The following is a 24,537-nucleotide window of genomic DNA, read 5'->3' as shown; positions in this document are numbered from 1 at the left end:
TATTTGCCTTAATGTTGTTTCACCCCTTTCCATGCTTCCCCTGAGAAAATTAGGCATGCAATAATAATCTGTATGAAGGAAAGGGCTAATTTTTTGCCTTTTTTTTTTTTTGGAACAAAAATATAGACGCTTAGCAATACGTAAAAGATTTTAAAATCAAGACAGGCTGCTTCTATATATCAGCCATAATTTCTTCAGGGCAGGGACTGAATATTTCTGTGTATGTGGTAGGAATCTAGTTCATTATGGGAATTACCATAATGGAAATAAATAATAAAGTATTCCATTACATACATGATTTAGGAATCGCAAAATATAGGAAAATACATCCTTATTTTGTAAAGTTTATGTCATATTACTGTCTTACTTAAATATAAGAACATAGATGTTTTTCATCTTAAAATATCTAATTTATATAATCCTGTAATCTGTCTCTGATGGACACTATACAATTTGATAATTGAAAGAAAGAAAGGTACAAGAAAGCCAGTATAAAACAGATGTTAATTCATCTGCCCCTAACAAAAGCTTAACTCTACTCAACACTGATCTAAATCCCAACTGATGAGTTTTCATACCTAAATTTACAAGAACTCTGTGTGCCCTTGCTACCTTTCTTTTGTTATCCCTCACCAATTCTTCCCAAATTCAATCATGATCTCTGGCATACAGATCCACAGTCTGTTGAAATATCGCATGAAAGTCTCTCACTTCACTAAAATTTAGAATTTACCACCAACACATTTGCTTTGTTTCTTTGTTTTACAGCAGGGAATAGAAAAGCACTGTTTTTTCTAACATATATTATTATGTTACCTTGTATTCTTCTCCAGTCTAAAGTAAACAGACCCCCCAAGACATTTCCTAGACTTTTAGTTGGTTTTATCACTTCTTTCTGAAGCATTTTAAAGTTCATTACAGTTACAGTGACGGCTGCATTTCTCCCCGTCCCCATTCTATCCCCCAAAGTGCAGGTTAGGTCCAGCCCATGATTCAAACATGAATCATTACCTTGTAGAGCTGGATCAGCTTCTCCTTGTTCATTGATGTAATATTCATTACACAGCGCAGCCAGTGCAGAGACTGCAGAATCCTGAAAGAAAGGCAAAACTGTGAACTTGGTATATTTTCTAAGATCATACTTCATGGCAACTGTGCTCAGAGTTCGAAACAACAAAAAGGTTAACAAAAAAAAGGGAGTTCTTTTTTTAAATCATTCCCTTCATCAGTTTTTTCCTAATACTGATTTAAGAAAGGTTGAACAGGAAACCTACGTAAGAACAAAACAGATTCTACTCTTATTCTTTAAAAAGTACAAATAAGCTAAATTTATTTAAAACATTACTAATAACTTATCAGCTGTATTCTCAGTTCAGTTGAAAGACGTCCAGGATGACATAGTATTATGAAATACAGAAGTCATTATTTCATCTTCAATATACTGATGCCAGTTATACGATAAGAAACAAACTGTATTTTTCCAAAGAGCTATGTAAAGCAAACAGAGAAAAAATACATGGACTGAAGGTTATGAACAAACTCCCAAAATATCCAGCATCACAGTACTAGTATCTCAGTCTTAATCAGTTTAGAAAGGGATCAAAGGCTGTGTAATATTCCTGAACCTCCTCATATGTAGATTATGTTCTAGATTGGTGACAGAAACCAAAACTAATACAATCTGTTTCAGGAAGCATATAACAAGTTTTCTGATAAAATTCATGGTTGAAATATATTTTTCAGCTGATAATATAATGCTGATCAAACCTATTATAAGCTTGAAAGCACACGTAAAGAAAACTATGCCCTGTTCACTTCATACTAACAACGACGACACTTCTTAATACTCATGTTCTCAGGGTACAAGAAATCTTAACCGATAACACAGGAGTCTGGTAGAGCCTCTTAATTCTACCCTCAAAGACTTCTCAGACTTGTTCTCCATGCAAAATCAGGGACTTGAAAGAAAACCAGTGTTCATTTAAATAACATTCTAACCACCATAGGCATTATAGCAACAAAATATACGGAATTATCTAATCGCTGTAGATTCTTCACTAAAGAGAATAGTTTTCAGCTTAAATGCATGAAACTACATTATATGAAAACAGTTTACATTATGTCAGAAAAAAAGATGACTTTTCAATGCCTCAAGCTCTGCCTTTAAAATTATCTATCTCTAAAATAGATATGAATCAAGTGAGAATTGACATTTACTAAACACACCTTGCTTAATGTTAACCAAACAGGTCAAAGTTCTCTAAAGTCTATAATTAATTTTCCTAAGCTAGGTTTAGAAGTTCCAGCTACAAGACAAACAAACTCTTTGGATAAATCTCTAATAACCATGGATAATTCCAAGAATTCAGACTTCAACTTTTAAGCGTTTCTCAGTAATTTGGATACCTTCTAGTCTTCTCTGTCTCCAGAGGAAAGTTTTAAAAGATGAGCTACCAGATACTTACAATGGCTTTCTATCTTATGTTAAGAAACAAACAAAATATAGCATGTTATATTTGAATTGTCTCTGTGACGGCTATAAGCTCTAACAGGGCAGGCAAAAATCATCTTTCTAATTTGGGATAGCCTTTAAGAGTGCAGAATCACAGTTACATGGTATTACTCAGGAAAATTAAGGCAAATACTGGAGGTGTTGAGATCATGCACATAAATAACATGGAAAGTATCCATAAATGGGTTTAATATTCCAAATTAGAGTAGCTATTAGAGTAGCTTGAGATCACAGTAAAAGGATTAAGCATTTGCCACAGAGTTCAATGGAAAGATATTTAAGCACACTGTCATCAGTTACTCTGATTCGCACCAATTTTCCCACTGTTGCAGAATAAACACACCCTCAATACACCAGGCCTGAGGGCATCAGCCAGAGACTTTTTTTTTTTATTCTTCTCACAAAAATTCTCTCAAACCACTTAAACATGCCAAATCAGCATACCTTATACATATTACAGATACATATACAATATTACACTAGACTTCCTTAATATTAAAAAAGGGAAACTAAAACAGGCAAAATCTGTGGTCTATTTTTTGAGAAAGGAAGGCAAAGAGTTACAATCTTGCTAATTATATAAAACTGCACTATGCGGCTTAACAATAATAAAAATTACTAGAATTGCAGTAGTACATCAGGTAAGCAAAAATTACAGACCAAAACAGAAGAAAAATATCATATCGATGTAACCATATGGCAGACAGTGAGTGGCTTTCAGCTTCAAGCAACCATCGGCATTTACCACTGTCAGTCTCTTGCAAAGCCAGTGACCGTCAGTTACTGTGTTCAAATATACATACAAGTATTACCTTGATGATATCAAATGTTTAAGTATTAAACAAAAAGGTCCCTTTGAATTTTGGAGAATTCAAGGTTAAAAAAAAGGAAAAAAGAAAAAAAATCCTTCTTACCAATCTAAGAAACAAACATTCAAGAATTAATCAGAATCCATGGAAAAAAAACCCACCAACAGAAGCCAAAAATATTTCTAATTCTGTATATTCTGTATTTAATACAATTACATGTAGAAGGAAGAACTACTGTACCTTTATATGCTGCCGCACAGTGCTTGAAATGAGAGGGAGACTTCTTAGACTGTCATTTATTAACCACTGCCAGCCACCTGAAATAGTAAGGAATACGCTTGGCTTTATCTTTCTTACTTTCTAAGCTGTGTCATTCTCTCTTTTATTTTACAATGATGAGCAGTAACACATATTTACCTATTTCCTTTTTTTTCTCCAAAACAAAGTCATGAATCTCAACCAGCATAGCTAATATGCTTCTATTTACACAGTACCCACCCCAAAACCCTGAGTCTGGCAATACTGAAAACTTCACAGGAAAAAAAAAAACAAAAAACAGCAATTTAATAAACTACTGCAAAACAAATCTTCAAATAACATTACCATCTGCTTCAGTATTTAAGCATCTTTTTGACAGCTGTCAGGCTATCCAACCTTGTTAATCTTTACTGTTTCTTTGAAAAACATAATTCATTAATATTTTATCTTAATGAATAACTATTAAGATAACGGAAGGCTATTTAAAATATCACATACCTATTATTGGATCCCCTCTAAATGGCATTTTTGATAGTGACAACTTTTCAATTAAAGTGCAGACTGTAAGAAAATAAATTTGATAACTTGACAAACACAGAAAATGACAAGTTGCAGCAATTTTGAAGACAGACACATCAAATTATATTAGCATTAATTTTAAACTGAAGAAGATGTTGCAAACAGAAGTCCAAAATACGTGAAAGAAGAAATTAAAACCCAATTACACTTGTAATTCTTATATCCAAAAAAGCTACCCAGCTGTAACTGTTCTCTGACATGAATTAGTCCCAACATCCATGCAAATCCTTTGTTTGGTGGTATTTTTCCCCCCAGAAAGGTGCATATGTACACTTTGTTCATGCTTCTGTTCCTATGCTCATCTGTAAAAGGCAATGGTTTACAAGCTATGATACTACAGCTTAGCCAATGTCAGTGCTACAGCCACTAAAAAACTCTTGCAGTATTTGGAAGGCTTTCCTACTTCTTATCAGCATTTCTTCTTGGACCTTCAAGGAGTGGCATCCGTTCACTGCACACAGCTAGGAGCTATATAATAGGATGCAGCTTTATTTCATTTGATGCTTAGAATATGCAAAAATGTCATTTTAATTAATGAGTCTTTATTATTTTAAACATACATTTATAAATGAGTTTTAAGCTTATAAAAGCACTTTCATAATAGTATTTTTTTTAGTGTTTCATGGTTGCTTAGGGGAATAGATATTAACCTAATAAACACTGCAAACTTTCCCTATACAAGATTGAATGCACTGATCAAATGAAAACTTAGCATGTAGGGAATATGCTATCTTTCACCTACTGATGATCAGTTCACAGAAAACACAGATCAAAACACATCCATACTCGCTTTTTGTCAGCTTTACTGTTTGAGAAGGGGGTTGGAAGGGAGGAGGCAGAGGACAGAACAAACTACGCCACAATGCCACCTTTCTGTTTTCCTCTCCTCCCACAACCTAATCTCTGAATCTTACTCTGGGCTCTGTACACAGTTCCTTTTCTTCTTCATTTACAATCAATTTACTGGCCTCCAAATCTACTCTTGAATTCAGTCCTCACTATGGTAATGTCACACAGTCGGGCTCCCTGTGCTCCAACTCTGTGCGATATCATATGCCAGCCTCTTGTTCTAGTATTTCTTCACAGACGGTTAAGTACAATGTAACTAAAAACAAGTTTCTTAGGTTTCCTCCTTAGTTCTTTATGCTTCTTTTATGCTCTGTTGTGGTTGAGAACATCACCTTCATTAGACATGCATGCAATTTGTGGAACATATTCAGTTCTTCTCTTACTCCGCCTACACAACTGTATCATGCCAAAGTACTGTCATTTTTACTTCTCCAATACTACGAAACATTCAGCTGCTTAACAGCTAAAACTTATTATAGTAACATGTAGTTGCAACTTCCTATTATTTCAGCCTACATTCCCATTTCACATGTCTGTGAACTCATTCAAAGTTGGCAGATTCCCCCTTGCCTGCTCCCACATGCCATTTGATCACCTTGCCATCTTGGTAGTGAAACTCCTTCACCCACTAAGTTTGGATGACTTGCTTCACATCTGCAAAGTCAGTACCTAGCACTTCTTCCATTCCGTGCCCAGCACTTCCTTTATTCAACCCGCGAGCAGGAAGCTAAAGCTGGCATCTTTTCCTTATCCAGCCAGCCTACACACTTCTCGCTGTGATGCCCATCCTTCTTATAGTGCTTCTGGATACAATGATCTTCTAAAACCAGGTGAACAACCCATCATCCTTTTGGTCATGCATTCCCCTCTGCAAACAATCACTATTGTTTATATGGCCTTAGTTCTTCAACTTTGTGCACATGTGTATTAGGATAAAATCACTATTTACTTGATCACATCTGTCTTAGTGGACAGACTGCACCTCTTCTGGAGAGGAACCAGAGTAAATCAATGAAGAAGGCCAATTCAACCCTAATGAAAACTCATTCTGAGCACCAACTGAAGGAAAGAACGCGTGACACAAAAAACAAGATCTGCAAACTCTAATGCAAACTGGGTAGATCGCAATTGAGCTGGCAACCAACATCCTAGCATTCCTGACTTTTGTGTAGCTTTCAAACTTTGTATTCTTTTAATTACTGTGCATATACTCTATTTATTCAATTCATTCAATACAATGTATTCAAAACAAACTGAAAAAAAAGCAAACAGAGCAATTCATTACAGCAGGCAGATTTGTTGCTTTCACACCACAGTTGTGATACTCACCAGCTGGTCTCATTAGTTCTCCACCTAAACCCCTGAAAAGCAGAAACAGAGTTTTCAGAGAATTAGCTACCACATGCAATCTGAGTGGACAGCCTACTGGGAAAAAAGACACACAAACATTTTAAAATTTAAAGCAGACCACAGAAGACAATCAATGTCTTCAGTTTTGTATTTGACCAACGTTAAAATACTTCTTAAATCAACTTCTCACTTCAGCATGATGTATACAAAACCTTTCTGATCATTTAACTTTCCTCTTCCAAAGAATGCAGACCCAATCTTTCTAATATTTATGTGAAAAATAAAAGACCATTCTTCCTCTTTCATTTGTCCTGCTTTAGAAGCACCCCCGATCTGTGGAGCTTGCCACAGGCCTTTTCAGTCATACAGCTTCTACAAGCTTGTGACCTTCACAACTGAACAGCAATTACATGCAATCTTGGAACAAAATCTTCATGTTTGGGACATTAAACAGAAACTTTGCTTACCAGGTCTCATTTTCACAAACGAGACTGGTTTACTTTTCTGGTGATGTTCCTCAACCTTCTCCTTTTACCTTTTCTTCTCTTGTTAAAGCCACCCCACAGGTTATTTGGTATTCATCAGCACAAGGAAGGAGGTGAAAAGGGCCAACGTATCAAAAAGGGGACAGAAACAACTGGGCTAGGATGGTAAAGACCTTCCTGAAACGAACGTGTGTTACATAGGAATGATCTCAACAGCTCCAGCCCCGAATCCTCTCTGAACACTGAGCTGGTCCCGGACAGCACTAGGAGGAAGCAGCTTGAACTGGGCAGGAGGCAGGGAGAGGGACTCTGGAAATTATGGGGCCTGTTTGCACTCCTTATCCTCTCACGTCTCCGGGCAGAGAGACGTCTCCTTGCAGCACTAAGCAACGTCCACTGGTACTGTGGATATCGCCAGGGTGCACCGAGCGCTGCTTGGGGTGTTCTGCTCAATGTCGCCCTCCGTGGCATAATCTTCCCATTTTTGAACCTCTGACCTCTGCCCTTCCTTTGGATATTTCCTCCCTCAGCTCCATACTCCCATCTCCCTTCACTTCTGCTGGAACATTTCCTCCCCGAGGTGTGCCAAACCCTGATTCACCTCTTTGTACGGCCAGGCTCTGGCAGAAACTCCCAGCAACGGGGAAGAACAAAAAAGGCTTTTTTGTTTATTTGCTTGGGGTTTTTTTAAACCTTTTCTTCCCTCCTTCCCCACAATCAAATTAGTAGCTGCTCTCACAGGCGAAGTTAGCAACCCTCACAACTCTTAGAACTTCATTCTCCAATTTATCCTTTTATATGAGCTTCAAAAGCCTAAACATTTTAAACAAGTTTTTCCATTTCATACAAGTAGGTGCCTCCTCTTACACAAATTGGGTTTTTGGCTGCTCAAGGTTTTCATTGGTTTTCCAGTTAATACAGAGATGCCAACTCCACAATATTCTGCCATGGATCAGCAGCCCCTTTAACTTGGAAACTGTAGCTTTTGACAACCACTACATTAAGCTCCATGCAATAATCGACAGCCTCAGTTTATCATCATAGGAAGCAAGTGCAGATTTCACATCCCCGTGCTGATAAGCTCTTTGTATTATCTGCCCCACCTTCCTGCCAGCTTGTCTGCTCTTCAGCTTCTAAAAAATTTAAATTAGAAAACAAAGAAGTGATGCAAGGAGTCGAGACAGTGGCAAAAATAGATGAATGATGTGGCAAGGCTTGCTTCTTCTTCAACATTTCTTTCCCTTCATTTCGTCCTCACACATTTCTTGCCTTTTGTCTGTTGTCTTACTGTAAATGAGTATAAAATAATAATCTTGCAAATTTGCTTGGTGCGCAGCAGACTCTGCTGATGCAAGGATTCAGATAGGGACTTCTGTTCAAACTACAAAGCGAGAGCTGAGTCATAAAGGCTTCTCTTCCCCACTTTTTCACACTGCCAATAAGGAAGTCAGGCCACTTAAAGCTACTCTTATGTTAATAATTTGACAGCTATCCCTTCCTTTGGCATTACATCAAATCGAATTAATTTCAGAGTTTAGAGCTGCTCTCCAGACTGTTGTCCCGGTGGAAGAATGAAGACTGGTGACAGTGATTTGCACAGTAAGATTTCCATATAATGCAAAAAGTATAATCAAGCCTATCTTTGAAGGCACTGCGATACTGTGTATTCTTACTCTACAAAACTTTTCAAGTTATCTCTTGCCTAGACATCACAGTATGTCTGTCAATATATCTCAACTTTTTTCCCTTTCTGCAGCACATACATATTTCAGTTGTAAGAACTGAGAATTGTATCATAGCTCTAGATCTTTCCTCAGTCAGTGTTTAGTTTCTCAAACATGATGTGCATCTTCCTATCAACTTTATCTCGCTCTGCTGTATTTCTCTAAATTAAAAAGATACGGATCCACCTAATTCAGGGATTCTGAATTTTGCTGTACAGTCAAAATTCTCTTTTTTTCTTCCAAAGACATATCCACAAGTTGCATCACATTCTCAGATGTACCTGTTTCAAGGTTTAAATATTAATTCAATTTGTAAATCGACTGATGCAGTGCCCAGGCTCCAGTAGCTCCTAGCTTTTCTCCCCATGTGCACTTCCACAGCAATGCTTCTCTCTTAGCAACTTCTTAGGATGAGTTATGTCTTATTCATGGAAAATACAATTAGAATACATAAACCACTGCAGACCAGATCGATTACGATGGCAGAACTAAGAATATCAGCATCTATTTTGAAATTATGTAGGCCTGAATTAGAACCAACTACAGCACTGTTTTCAGTTCATATAAAAGTTGAAGGTACTTTCTTTTCTTTTTTTCTTTCTTTTTTGTTTTTTTAATTTCAAGCTTCATTTTTGGGAGATCTTCAGGATTCATCTTTAAGATTATAAAAAATTACATTCATTGAAGCAGTTTAGAATTGAATAGTATCCATGTTTTCACAAACATCTTAATAGCAAAGTTAAAACTACTGGAATATTCAAAAAGATTCAATGGCAAATACTCAATTTCAAGAAAGCTAAGAACACTGGCTGAAGAAGCATATTCATCTCAATATGTATAGTAACCAAATAGTTTCCATGGGAACTCTTTGCCCCACGTTGAATCCAGCTACCTTAAAGGTTCGGTTTATACACTAAATGGCTTTGCAGTACAAAGTACAAAATGGCTTAATTGTGAGGCATGCAGAGGGGGCCAAAGATACTTTTGAGCACAGATAAAATAAGCTGTGGATTTAATAAAGCTGTTCATTCCTTAAAGATGTAGAGAACAAGCAATGCTAAGCTGACGAAGAGCTATTATTCAGTCACTGAATTACTGTAAGTTCATATGCTGGCCTTACAGTTTTTATTGTATTTTACCAACAGAAGACTACAAGTAAATTGTGGGTCCTACAGAGGTAAGAGTTTTTGCAGTGACTTCAATAGCAACAGAATTTCACCTTAAAGCTCTTTCAGGTACATGAAAATATCCTACAAAGCATTATTTTGCAACAAAGCTGAGCCACGGCTCATCCACAAAAACTGTAGTAAATGTTTCATAGTGATCTCTATAAATGGTCTTCCTTCTCCAACCCAAAAGATTTCATTACTCTGTTCAAACCTTTAAAGCTGCCACGAGTATAAAATACAGCACCACCATCCAAACATCAGTTTAAAAAAAAAAGAAAGAAAGAAAGAAAACCCACAAAACTGACAGCTGTATGTTATTTAGAACAAACTCTTTAGAACATTTTTCAGCATGAACCACCAGTGTTACTGGATGCAAATAATAATTTACACTTGGAAGAACTGTGAAGATGGACTTGTTGCAAGGCTGGAATTATTCTCTGACCAAGTTTATATACCTAAAAAAATTCTTTTACATATAGATGACTGCCAAGAAATGCATTTGCCCTGAAACCATCAAGATTTGTTGCAGCCTTAAGAGTCTTTAAAATGAGACAAGCTTTTCCTTTGCCTAGTACCTACAGGCTGCCTTACTCTTTCGGAAAAGCTGAAACGCAGAAGCTGACAGTCCAACTTAAATTAGCTACTCTACTACAAATCAAAAATTGCTCCTCACATAGCTGACCAGGTAATACATGCAGCCAGCCTCCCTACACATTCCAAGAATGAGATCAGAGCAAAACTCAGCATGCAGCACATTGCATCAACTGAATCATCAGGTGTGGCAGCTGCCAACAAACACTGTGCAACCTCTCATATTAAGCTCTGATGGGAACCCTGAAGGCCCAATAAATAGAATATTTGCTGAAACACAGAAGTGCAATGCAACTATCTGGAAAAAGCCCAGCATTTCTATCTGCAGCGCATTCATATTTATCCCTAAATATTTTCATTAGTGTTTTACACATATTAAAACCTATATTATCAGATTCAGGACAACAAGAAAGGAGAAACCAAGTTTTGAATATCTGTTCAGCTGAATATTCTCTTAAGAATCTTCTATCAGATGATGCATTTTAAAGAATGTTTAGAGCTACTATTAAGAACTGACACAATATCTTAAGTGCATTACAGAAATACACCTACTACAAAAAAAAAGATACTAACTGCTCTGCTTCAGTGGAAGCACAATATAAATCAGGCTGACCCTTGACCCTGTGTTTAAACCAGGAGACTGACTTCTTAGCCCAAATAAGTCAGCTTATGGCAAGAGATGTCACATGTATTTTGTCTCAAATTTTTTATATATAAAGTAATGTTTAAAGCAGATACAAAATAGCTCAATTTTTATAATTCTGTAAAATTCTATAGAAGGCACAATGGACAAATAGTCTGTGCAAGCGGCACTGACTTATTATAAACAGTGGCCATTTAATATAGAAAACCAGGCCCACATTACAATATCCAGCTACAAGAGCACACGCAAATGGTTCAACAAACCAGCTCCTCAAGACAAACTAGTTATCAAATGTGTCAGAATCAGAACTAATGGAAGGAAGCACATACTGGATGTGCCTGGACTTGCACTCTCCCTTTTCAGCACACTATGGTAAACCCGGAAAAGCACTTATCCGGGAAGACAGAAAGCTACTAACATTTTTTAAAACTGTTAATATAGTAGAGGACAGGAGTTTCTACGGTTAGCATAAACAAATTTGATTGCTGGAAATATACCTAAAACTGAGAAACTGTAACTCAACACTCTGACTGCATACTGCCTGCAGGATAGTTCACATCTATCACTCAAAATAACGCTAAAGACAGATTTACAGGAGCTGCTACACAAAGACAGTTAAATGAAGGTCTCCATTAAAGCATTATGGATTTTCTCTTGATTTTATGTACTTAAGTATTTAAAGGAATCCTAAGAGTTTCGTAACTAAGTTGTTCACAGCTCATTTTACAGCTTAAAATTTATAAATTACAACTTCTAAAAAAATCACAGAATTTATATACTTTACTTTCACTTCCTTTTCTAGAGGCCAAGCGATTTATGAAAGGAGTTTGATCAGCATTATTAAAATCCATTTGGTCCAGAAAAAGATAGCTATTTTATTGCCGGGGTGAAAGCAAAATATCTAATAAACCTGTGAGATACGTGGCCAGAAGCCTTTTTATTTCAGTAGTTTAGAAACACAAATAGAACACACAGGTTTTCATCACTCCTATAAGATGTTGTTACACTGAAAATTCCCGGTAGCAATTTCTCAAATGGAAATCTTTGGAATATTATGTGCAATAATTACTCATCACGAAACAAGTTTGGCTTGTTTCACTAAGTGCTTGCCCAGCAATACTCAAATTGCAGGCTTGTTTTTATAACCTAGTTTATTTTTCTTGTCCAATTTTAAAATATTTTATGCATACCAATATTTTAAAATATGGATTATAGCAGACATCTCTGTCCCAGCCTAAGTATTAGAGTAAACACCAATGAATCAGTTTTGCTTGGAGTTGAATTAGAAGTCTTATCTAGGATGAAAACATTTCTGTAGGCATCTTATAAATACCATTAAGTGCAAGAAGTGCACATTATGACAAAAACAAATTACACCCAAGCTCCACCCTGACATTAAAGAATTTATGGGAGCCAAGACAGCCACCCCCAAAGACACTAATATACAGTATCAGCATTAAAACCATATACCAGTAGAAGCTAACTTTCAAATCAAAGTTCCACGTCAGCAGGTACAACCCTTGAAAACCCTTAAAATTTTTTCAAAAGGTTTCAGGATACAAAAACTCACATAAAAAATTTAAAGAAAGTATAATTAAAAATTAACAAAAAAATCTAAGATTGTACTGTTTTCAGATACACGAAGTGCAAAGAAGTCAACTAGATAACTACTTAAAAGCCCTAAGAGTTTGTCAATTAGAGGAAAAATACTCATACACATAACTAGTTGTTTAGGAATACAAGTCATTAATTACTCTTTGATTTCCTTAAATTTAGGAACAAACCCTGAAGTCACATACCAGTTTTAATTCACATTTACTTAACAGTTACTTAAGGCAAGCTCCCCTTACTTCCTGGAATGAAATAATAATTTTTCCTCATAAATAGGAAAAGCATAACAACTCAGGAAAAGCTCACTTACATTTTCTTTGGCCGAAGAACTGAAAAACTGTACTGAACTACTTGTAATATTTCCGACCTAATCATTACAAAGGATGAAGAAAGTAATTATATAATTTAGCTAGAAGCTCTTTTTCTTTCTTTCTTTTTTCTTTCCTTTTTTTTCTTTTCTCTCTCTTTTTTTTTTAATTTTTGGACCCATTAACTTAGTTACAGATCATTTCTATAGACCAATCTGAACCATACAGCTACTATAGTACAAGTGAATAATGGGAAAGAAATCCATTACATGTTACTCAAGTTGTGGATTAGTGAGCATATTCTATTTCACATTCTTTCCTTTCTTTAAGTGTCTCTATCACAATATTGGGACCAGTACTTACAGCTTTCTTATTAATCTAACATGCCTGTTAGTCCCACTCTCTAAACACCACAACCACTGTAAGACGACATCAGGTTCTGTACCAGCTGGACAAAGCCGAAGGAATGCATGTGCTTCCACTGTGATGAACTGTGCGAGACGGCCTAATTCGTACAGACCAAAAAACTCCCCAGATGCTACTGTTTTCATTACTTCTACGCGATACTTTCCCCATGGAAAGGAATTTTTGAGTCCATTTCCTTACCTGTACAACTGACGACTGCAAAGCTGTAAAAACAAAACAAACGAAAAACCTAAAATTAGCCAAGTTTTGTTAAAAAGATTTTTTCATTTTCCTCCTCACATGCAATGTCTATATACTGTGTGCTATTCAACAAATAGGATTATTTTTAAAATAGTAAAATTTCTCAAAGGAGAAATTTTTTTAAAAAAAAGTATGTTGTTCTGTGAATCAATTACTTCCAATAAAATATAAAATTCAAAGGGATATATAGAGTTTTTATACTCAAAGCACACCAGTATAACACATTCATAAAGCAGTCGTTTTCTTTATTCCAAAGCCTAGCTGTTCCTGCATGTACACTAGAAGCTAGTTCTGCTTTTTAAAATACATTTGCTTTCCCTAGTTGACCATCTTCAAAAGATAATAAACTGCATTAATTGAAAACTGAAAATAACATTTTTGTCTACAGATTAAACAGAAAAAACTTCAACAAAAGTTCAAATGTGACTGAAAAATACTATCTCATTAACATTATGGTATACCATCTTCAAAATCAGAGATTATAGAACTTCACTCCAGTAAACACTGCAAAAAGAGATTTTTTAAAAAAGAATTTACAGCAAAACTTTGCAAATTAAATATAAGAAAAGACAACAGCAGAAACTGGATGGGATCATAAGAAATTAGAGTCACTGTAACAGTACAGATACTGCTGATCAAGCCTTTGGACATTACAACATAGAGAAATTTAAATAAGGACAAAGATGCTTTTTCAATGTGCCGCAGCGACTTTTACCTGCGCAGAGAATTAAGCAAGAACATATGTACTTTCAAACACAGTGGGTGAATGAAGAAGCATTAGCCAAACAGAACTGGGATTGAGGGACCACAAGTACTACTGAAAATGAGTAAAAGTCTCAACATGCAAGTAACATCTATTTGATATGTTGAAGAAATAGGAGCCAGAAGAAAAAGAAAATATATAAATAAATAAAACATAGGATTATTTGATTAGAGTGACAGGTCAGGCAAAATTATCTCTGTAGAAGCATTTTAAATCACTAAGAGCAAGACAAAACTCCATTTGTCCTGCCTAGAGATAAAGAAAACACATTAATTGAAACACAGACTATGAAATTAAAGCTCTATAAACAGGTAAATTATGGATGCAAGGATTTAGCAATGAGATCACACTAAAAAAAGTAAAAAAGAATAGAAAGGACAGAGGTTGAAGGGACTCTGTAGGAGCTCTCTCTTGAGCATGGTCACCTTAAGATAATGGCCACACATCTATCTGCAAGGCCAATATATGCTTATGTATGAGCAGAAAGGAAGGAGAAGAAAAAGAAGGGAAAAATCAAAACCAAAGCAAAACAAAAAAAACATGTAATACTTCAGAAGTGTTAAGTGACAACATCAGAGAAAGTGGCTTAGCTAAGAAGCTGACAGAACAGAAAAGGCACAAATACAAACCTAGAGTGGAATAAGACTCATGGTCAAGGACATGTATCAGACATTCTGCTACAGCATGTGACCAAATCTGTATTTGTTAGATTGTCTGCTTTTTGGGGCGGAGGGAAGAAGGAGGGTGGAAAACAGCAACTCTACTAATTGTAAAGGCTTGTTTAAAAATAATACAGCATACCAGGTTACACACTATACTTATACTTGATACAAACCTCTTGATGGATTTGCTTAAGTCCCTCCAGTGATTTGTCATTGCAATAATGTGTAATAGATCTGTAAAGGTATGCAAAATTTGTAAGACCAGTTTCCTAATAATTTTCTACAATTCCTACAAATAGTTTTTCCTCCATGAATTTACTGTACTTTCAAACAGAAAAACAGCTATTTGACTCCAGATTATTCTCAACAGAAATATGTAATATTTAATTTTAAGAAGTTCAGGAAACATAACACCAACAAGTTTTCTCCATAGCATCTAGCAAAAAGATTAACACAAATTCATTTGATAGACACTGCTGGCAAATACATTTCCTATTTGTGATTAATGAAAGACATAAATATCAGTATGCACATTTGATATCTATTATTTGAATTCACCTCCGTATATTTAGCTTGTACAAGAAATGACAAAACTAAATTAGATGTGACCATTTCAGAATTTTTTGTGCAACTGCATTAGAATGTTCTCCAAAGTAAAACAAAAAAAGGCTACTCAGGGAGTAGCCTTCCAAGTTTTAGAAGAAAAAATGACCCAGTTAAGTCTGATTTTTAAAATAGATTTGTTTAGTGTGTGTATATATACATATATCTGTCTGTATGGGTACATATATATGTATGTAAATATATATATGAATCCTGCTGAACTATGTTTGTTTATTGCCAGTGAAGGTTGCAATCTAGGATCTCGCTTTCCACTGCCTTGCCCCTAAACAGCTGCTCACCCCTACGCATGTCAAGCTAGCATGAAATTCTACTGCTAATCTAACCTCAAAATTCTAATTTAGTAGTAAGGATTTTCAACTATTTTTCACAGATGGAAGGATCACTCACAAGGAGCAAGAGGTAAACAATTCATTTCTTTAACTGGAACATAAGCAAAGTTATCTCTAAATAATTTTGTCAATCACTGTGAATACATCACCCAAACATAATACCTATATACATATACATACACACATATACATATATATGCACACACAAATCTATATATACAAGAACACACATGTATATACATATACATATGTATTTATACACAAAAATATACATGCATATATATCTCTGGACCGGAATTCAACAGCAATAAGTATATCAGTCCAACTTCACAAGCTACACAAGGAACTGTTCCTCTTAGACTGATGGAGAAAGACTGTCCCCTCACCAAAAAGACAGCATACTATTTGGGGCTTAATCTTTACTTAAATGGTATCTTTGAATTCTTCTCTGGGTATGGCAACAAATGACCTCACTTCCCTAATCACTCGAGTTTAGACCTGAAGTTTGCAACATTACCAAGTAAAATTGGGAAGTGTTGGCATTACTGATCAAAACCAAACAAAAATTCAATGGAAAAGAAGTTCAGTAAGATGGAGATTTTCGTAATTAAGGAAGCTTTCAATAGATCACACATGGAAGGAGAATGTATAGTTGAGATAATCTTGCATTTATACCTGTTATTCTCTTCTGCTAGTTTACACAACGCATGGGTGATCTCAGCACAGGCAAGAATTGCCCCATGACGTGTGTGCAGATCTGTGCCCACTGATAAAGGCAGCAGTCTTGGCAAAACTGAAAGAGATTAAATATTTATTTTTTTAAACAAAGCATACTGACAGATCACAGTTCTACATGTAAACATGTCTGCCTAGAAACAACAAGGGAAAACCATTTCTAGAAAGTCAGCTTTCTCAATGTTACCTTAGAGGGATGTAAAGCAGTAATATATCCAAGGCCATCATCTGAAAATCCAGTTTTAAAAATACAAGCAAATCTTGTCAAAGCATACTAAACCAAACCAAGATTTTTTTTGTTCTCACAACTAGTTCCCTGTTTGGAGTAAATAAAATAGCAGGCTTGCTAGTAGCTTGCTAATAGTGCTTGCTAGGCACTGGGTTGACTGAGCAGCAGGGGAAATGAGGCTAGTAGCCACTTCCATGGAAATTGCCACCTTTCTAATTGAGTGGGTCAAGCAAGGGATCTGAATTCAGATTAGAAAGCATTTGATTACCCACAGAACAGTCAAAAAGGAATTCTTCCGAAGATGTCAGACTGGACAAGACAAAACAGGTCTCCCCCCCCATTACCACATCAACGTCACATCAGCCAAACAAAGCCAGGAATTTGAGGGCTAGCGTCACTGAATTGTCGCAACAGAACAACATCCATTTATTCTTATCACTGTTAGTAGGATCCAGTGTAGCAAGGTAACTACCAGTCCTCAGAGAAATATATGTGGCATTATTGTTTATCATATTGCATAAAATATGAAAACTGTTAAAACTATCAGTGTCGCTGCACTGTACTGGGTTGTGGGGGAAATCTTAGTTTTTAATCAAGTCATGGTGCATGTTTATGTCTTCTTTCTTAAAACATCTTCATAACAGAAGTTAGAATCCTTGATACGGCATGCTATGCAGAACTTGTATTTGTTACCTACCCACATTTGCCATGTATTCAGGAGCCCGTGGAGTAAGGTTTTGTAGAGCCTTGGTTGAAAGCTCTCGAATAACACTGAAAATGTAAAAAGGCATTTTAGAAATTTTAGAAATATAGTAATGTATTAAAAATATAACATCAGGAAGGGACTATTGTCCACAGTGAGAATAAAGACCCCAGCATTATGAAAGAATACAGAATTCTCTGTCCATCCAGCCTTTCTCCCTCAAAAAAAGCCAACAAAACCAAAAAGCAGACCAAACAGCCTACAGGCAGCTTTTGGCTATATGAACAGAACTTATTGCTGAAAGAGACAAAGAAAAACCTAAGTGTGGATGGTAGAACCTGAGGGCTCATTCTGTGCATTGGCAGGGACACTACGGTAAACTATTATTATTTCTCGTGATGCAAACTATTATCAGCACTGATATAATCTCATTTGTGTTATATGTGCACATTTTAATCTTCATGAACACTGAATATGAGTAAGCTCTATCTCCGTGCATGAAATCCACTTTAATGATGATAATTATATGGTGATGTTTACCCCTCCCATACACTATATAGTATATAAATGTGTTTTTATTAATCTCTTAACAGATTGAGGTCATCACAAAAAGACAAAATTCACAAACACGTTTTAAGTGACAATATGCTAGGAGAAATGGATGGCATCAGCTACTACTTGTCCAGTTTCCTTCATACTAAATACTATTCCTTTTCTAATATATTAACAATTCATTTTAAAGTATTATCTTTTGTGATAAATAGTCACCCCAAATTTAAGAAAATTATTCCAAACACAGTCATAAGCTGATATCATTCTAAAATTACATACGAGTTAGTGTCTAAGAACAATGTACCTAAGTAGTGTTCGTCTAGCTGCTACACCTGAATAATACCTTCAGTTGCCACAGGGAAAAAAATACATTATAGCAAATTGTTTTTTTAAGCAAAACTTACAAAAAAAAAAATCTAGGCAAGCATTACACGCAAAACAGTCAGTTCCTAGATATTAATATAATTAGACTACATCGACTTACCTATCCCAGTGGTTAATCTTCATGTTAACTAAATGGTCAATCATTGGTTGCGTATACTCAGGAAAACCAGCAATATACACACTGAAAAAGAAACATGTGGATGCATATATATTACATATGGAAAGAGAGAAAGAGAACAAAAGAGAGAACAGGATCAACATCTCTGTGCATTTTAACACAAGCCACTCTGATCATTTAAATCCTCTTGTTTTTAAAGCAACAAAGACACCTTCTACTAAATGAGATGCAGCTGCCTGTCATAATGTAATAGAAAACATTTTACATTTATTGTTGAAATTTAAGTCACCTTTGTAAAACACTTTCAGATTCTCTATAAAAATTACTATACAAAAACACTGAAAACAAAAGCAAAAATACTTTAAATAATCAATTCCTATTATTAAATTCTAGAAAAATGTGAAAGTGTATATTCACATACATAATTATTTTAGACTGGAGAAATGTGTTAATAGTGTAATTCACAGTACACAGAAAAATTAAGTTACAGACATGTGCCTCATCTTCCTCAATATGATGTTCCAAAATTGAATATGGGTTTTCAATTTGTTCTGTTGAGAAATCAAATATTTACAAAAAGTCCATTCTGACAAAAATATTAAAGCTGCCAGGTCAAGCCCTCAGAAGTGAGGAAACACCAGAATTAATTGGCTAGGTAACCTGCGTAATTACCTGACTTCACAGCCACAAGATTGCTCTCCAATCTCCAGAAGCATCAACTACTGAAAGCTAAGGTCAACAGAAGTCAAATGCTTTTTCAGTAATTTGATGTACATTAAATATTCTTGGAAAACTGACCAATTGCTAGAATGGGTTTGCATCAAAATGTCATGTGCAAAGGGAGGAAACTAAGGACACATGCATTACCTTAATTTCACCTTTTCATATCTTTTCAGTGATTAAATTTGCAACCATAATAATGTTCCAATAATATATGCACGTGTAATTAGAAATGAAACAAAGGCAAAAACCAAATACTGCTGCATGCTAACGTACTGATATCTGTGTAATTCATCAGAACAGTCGGAACCCCTACGCCCCCAGCCCAGACCTCAGTCACTAGAGCCAGCAGCACACCTGCTAGAGCAGCACTATCTGCTCTGCGCCCCAGACGGGGAGCAGACATATCCTCTGTCAGAGGGTTTTTACTGATTGCTGCTGCCAGCACAGTAACAGTAAAATTCCTTAATCTTTGGTTCCAGTCCCAGTTCCGGAGGAACAAACACACGCTAATGCACACCCTTTCCTCTGCCTGTGTTCGAGTTCCCCTCTCCTCTCCCCAGTTGCTTCATGGGTCTTATTTTTAGTAGTCGCCGTTCTTCCAAATCATTTTAATCTGAACCTCCTTGCCCAGCCAGTCTGAAATGATCTCCTGGTCCGTGTCTCTAGCCCAATTCACTTTTGGTTTTAGTTTATAGCGATCTTTAACTATAGCCCTATTCTTTCAGCCCCTGCTGGGTACATTTCATACAAGTCTAGCCCTCCTGATAACTCTCCTGAGGAGATTTTTGTCCGCCTCCCTGTTTAGATTAAGAAGCTTCTTCCTTAACCCTACTTGTATCCAACCCAGGAGTCCTGACAGTCTCTTCATTCTCAGTTCATACAAAATAGATTTCCTCTACTTTCATCCTCAGAAAGAGGTTAAGATGTTTGAGCTGAATTTTCCGAAGCATGCCCAGCAGAACGTTTCAAAAGGACAGCCAGCATGAAAAGCTTCCATCAAAATATTTACATGTGGAAGGATATAAGCTACTGATACCAAGATATTATAACGAGAACAATCAGAAAACCATTTCTAACACAACTTAATAATACAATTTTGGATTATGGCAATATCCAGATCACTTCGTGTGGGTACGTGTGTGCGTGTGTAAATATACATATAAATAAAATACTGCCTCTTTAAAGGAACATGTCATCATTCATTAACCATCAAAATATTCAAGTGTAGAAACTGACACACATTTATTGAGACGTTAATGCTCAAAGGAATCTATTAGTAGAGACTTTCATACCTGCACAGCTTCCACTCACATAGTGGCTTTATGCTGGCACATCAAGTGTCCCAGAGTTGTTTGCTTTGGATGAGGTTAGGGGACAAAGAGGGCTAAAGATTCCAGACCTGGAATATGAACCTCGCGTAGTTTTTTCCAGCTACATAAACCATTATACTACCTTAAGGCATACCTATCCGAACGGTCCATTCTTCCCACCACATCACAATGATGCACATTTCCTGTGCAGCCAAATACAAGCTTATGCACTTCTGCTTTGATTTTACTCAGACAAAAATATGGAAATAATTAACTATTGACCCAAATAATCACACTGTGTTGGAGAGCAAAGTGGCGAAGATTTTAAAAAGTAATGTAAGGAATGGGATGACAAATACATTACAAAGAAGAGTTTGATTAATAACACTGAATATGGTTTCAAGGAATCACGCTATTAACTGGATAAAATTCTTGATAAAGAATTCACAAATTAAAATTGATATATTTTCTTAGTTTACATTATTCTTCCTTAGATAAGTAACATTCCTACACGAACTCTGGAAATTACAACAGAAGGAGTAATAAATGAAAGCAAGGATTTGATAAAAAAAATTAAAAATTCAGCTCTCAAAAAGGAGAATATACTTAACCTCCAAAACAAAATTAAAAACAGAAAATAAAAGCCATTTGTATCAATTCTGAATATTTTCAATTTTCTACTAGTATAAACAGCCAGAGTTTCAAAACTTCCCTTGAAGCTATACCAATCTAGAAGAGCAGCACACACCAAGCCATTATGTTTGCCCATTTCTGCTCAGTAGGTGGGAGCCCTGGCGAAGAGCGTGGGAGGAAGGTGTGGAGCGTGGAAGGAAAGGCAGTAGGTAGAACGTGAAGATAAGAAGCACAGACTGAAGGGACTGTGCACAAAAGGGACAATATGGAGGCGGATTGATTTAAAAAAAAAAAAAAAAGAGGGGACACAGGGCTGCAGTGAAAACTATCTCAGAAAATTATTCATGGGAAGTTATAAAGCTGGTAATGGAGCATAGACCCTCACATACCTGTTTGCTATTTCTATTCTCCCAAGAATCTAATCTCTTCGAATCTTTATAACCTTTTGGCTTCCAAAAGCAACATGCAACTCCATAGGGCAGTTTATCTTACCTATCTTAAAATGGGCTGAATCACCTTCTGTAGATGCCTGTCTCTTTGCACTGAGTACAGAGAGAGGCTAGACAACTAGGCTAGACTGTCTGTCTAAAACACAAGGCTGAAGTCTGAACCCAGCCCTCAGTCTGTTTCATCTTCTCACGAGGAAGTGCAATCTAGTGCTCCTTTTAATCGTTCAATGCACCCAGCTTGCCTCCGAGTTCCCTGTGCTTCAGGCTTTATTGCATTTTCAGATGGTTGACCAGAACAGAACACAGTATTATTCCAAGACACATCACTGAGCTGTAATAGCACCACACCAGTTTCAGTATTCCTCATTAAATTCTTTGAACACTCCACGGTGCAGTGACTGGTTTTTAGTTTTGTTCTGTTTTTTTCCCCCAAACATATTGCTCCATATTGTGGTCAGATTTTCATTGAGCTATCTATGAAAAATACAAGCACTCTTGTTGAGGGTCTATGCTCAGGCAACAAATTCAACAGCATACTCAACTTGTGCAAAGTATTCCTTTAAATGGGCATTAATTTACATTTTACCCACATAAGAGTCGATCTGCCATCACAACACCCTTGCCTTTTTGCTATGACCCTTAGAAATCCCCTAATCTTCTTTAATCTTGACAAGCCCAGACAGTTTTGCGCCACCCACAAATATTGCCTCTTTGTCGCTGCCTCCACTTTCACTATATATATTAAGCACCAAACCACGTACACAGGTTTGAGGAACACCACCGTCGCATTTCACCGTATCTTACACAATTAGCAGTTTGATGCAGCAACCAACCTTTCACTTATTCAAAACCAATAACGATAAACATAAATCTATTGTTAACATAAACTCAGTAAGGTGAAACAATCAGACAAATTCTTTATAAGTAAAAGAGGACCTTCATGTTTAGCAAAACTACTGCTTGGAAACTTACCTTGTAGTAAGGTAACAGTTAACTCTGTTACCCACAGCAAAGTAATCCGCTGCAGTTAGAATGTCTATGCCATGGGGAAAAGTGCCCTGCACACATTGTGGGGTGGGGTAGGAGAAAGAAAATATTATAAAACATACAAAAAATATTTTCTGAATAAGTAGCATTATTGAAAATGATCACCTGTACTGGACAAACTCGGAAAAAATACATTTTAATTTCTAATTTATAGTAAAACCGCTTGTACTAAAAATACATAGAATATAGGATACATAAACAGCAAAATGTCTGACTTCCCTTATGAGTCAATGATAAGGAGTCAAAGTAAACAGCAGCAGGTAATAAACTGCACAATAAACTGCACAATAGTTATTTTAATACAGTCAAGTCATATCCAAATATACATTTGGAGAACTCATGATTCTATATGTACACAAAAAATCATTTCAGAAAGTTTGGATAAATGTAAATGTGTTTTCAGACTACATGTAGGAACGAGCATCTGCCACAAGTTTTATGAAGTATAAAATCAGGGATTAGGCACCAAGAAATGAAACACATGCAAAAAACCTGGGAGTTCAATTACTTCTGTTTCTATTTACAAATATATTTTATGATTTACTTATTTATTAATGAACTAAAGAATTATTATTTTTTTTATTATTATTATTTTTTTAAGAACACTGGTTCCCAGCAAAGCCTGACATTCTGAATCCTACACACATATCACACTTCTGACATTGTTGCTCAAAAGATTCTCTCCTTAGAAGATTAATCATCATTCTAAGCAATCACCAGCTAAATTATTGCCAGTAATCACATCTTATAAGGCTATGAGGAAGTAGGGGTTCTGGTTATGATACAGTTTGTTTGTTTACAGTTCACCCATCAATTCCACATTAGGATATAGCAATGCAAAAATAGTAGATCTAGGCCTGAATAATTAAAGAGAAGTGTATATTGCAAGTAGTGGGAAGCTGTCAGCTACCATGGAGATCGTATTCTGGGAAGCATAATGACAATAGCCCAAGAAAACAAGGCTTTTAATCTGACTGAACCAAGAAGGAAAGGCAGAATATATATATGGCTTATCCAAGAGATCACCTGCAAGCCCTAATATCTCAAATGTGGAATGAACACACTCTCCAAAAGCCTAATGAAACACTGATTAGGGAGAAAGATGTGCATGTGAGAAACATGCAAGTATGATCTGTAGCCAACCAGCAAGATATATAATGAAATACTAACAATGTATATGGTACATAAGGAAAATCACAGCTAAACAAACTTTGAATTCTAGCTACTAGATGGACCTTGCTATATACTACTTGGCTGTAAGTGTGCCAGCTTGATGCTGTCTCCTTGTAGGTCATACTGCCACAGTGCAAGTCCTTGAGACGGTAAAATTCCTGAAACTAAGTTCAGGAGTACAGAGTTCATGGCCGATGGGAGACAAAACTTCACCATGTCTACTCTGCCAAAGCACTTAAAGCTTACTCTATAAAATTTTGTCTTATTAGAAGTAGGTGCATTTATCATGATTTATGCTAAAAAAATCCTGTGCATTTTTCAACAAGGTTTTCATTTACATGGAGTTTAAGCTACAATAGCTTATTTTTCTGTGGCCATAAAAGCAAGGTTTTTCAGATTCAGGACACAGTGAATCACAAAGGTGAAGCAGACAGGCACCGGGAAGTAGGTGAGTTCAACTTTTTTCTCCACCTACTTAACATCAGCAGATGAGAATATGTTTTAGCTCCTTCCAATTCACAGAAAGGGTGTCTATTGCAACATATTATA

General features: G+C 36.1%; 1 protein-coding gene across 2 annotated transcripts in view; it reads right to left on the bottom strand.

Moving 5' to 3' along the window:
* TBCD (tubulin folding cofactor D) overlaps positions 1-24,537 on the bottom strand; it is a 136,215-nt gene that overhangs the window by 36,117 nt on the left and 75,561 nt on the right. For both annotated transcript variants that reach the window (XM_067308544.1, XM_013960865.2), the window contains 10 exons: positions 22,741-22,826; positions 18,636-18,716; positions 17,594-17,667; positions 16,608-16,725; positions 15,153-15,213; positions 13,495-13,517; positions 6,337-6,368; positions 4,078-4,140; positions 3,562-3,638; positions 1,012-1,093 (listed from right to left, as the gene is read on the bottom strand). In XM_067308544.1, coding sequence (XP_067164645.1) covers positions 1,012-1,093; positions 3,562-3,638; positions 4,078-4,140; positions 6,337-6,368; positions 13,495-13,517; positions 15,153-15,213; positions 16,608-16,725; positions 17,594-17,667; positions 18,636-18,716; positions 22,741-22,826 — 697 coding nt within the window. The remainder of the gene's footprint in view (positions 1-1,011; positions 1,094-3,561; positions 3,639-4,077; positions 4,141-6,336; positions 6,369-13,494; positions 13,518-15,152; positions 15,214-16,607; positions 16,726-17,593; positions 17,668-18,635; positions 18,717-22,740; positions 22,827-24,537) is intronic.

This window comes from Apteryx mantelli, chromosome 19, assembly GCF_036417845.1.
Source record: "Apteryx mantelli isolate bAptMan1 chromosome 19, bAptMan1.hap1, whole genome shotgun sequence".
Taxonomy (NCBI): Eukaryota; Metazoa; Chordata; class Aves; order Apterygiformes; family Apterygidae; genus Apteryx; species Apteryx mantelli.
Note: the sequence above shows the minus strand (reverse complement) of the source record. Positions and strands in the feature narration are given on the sequence as shown.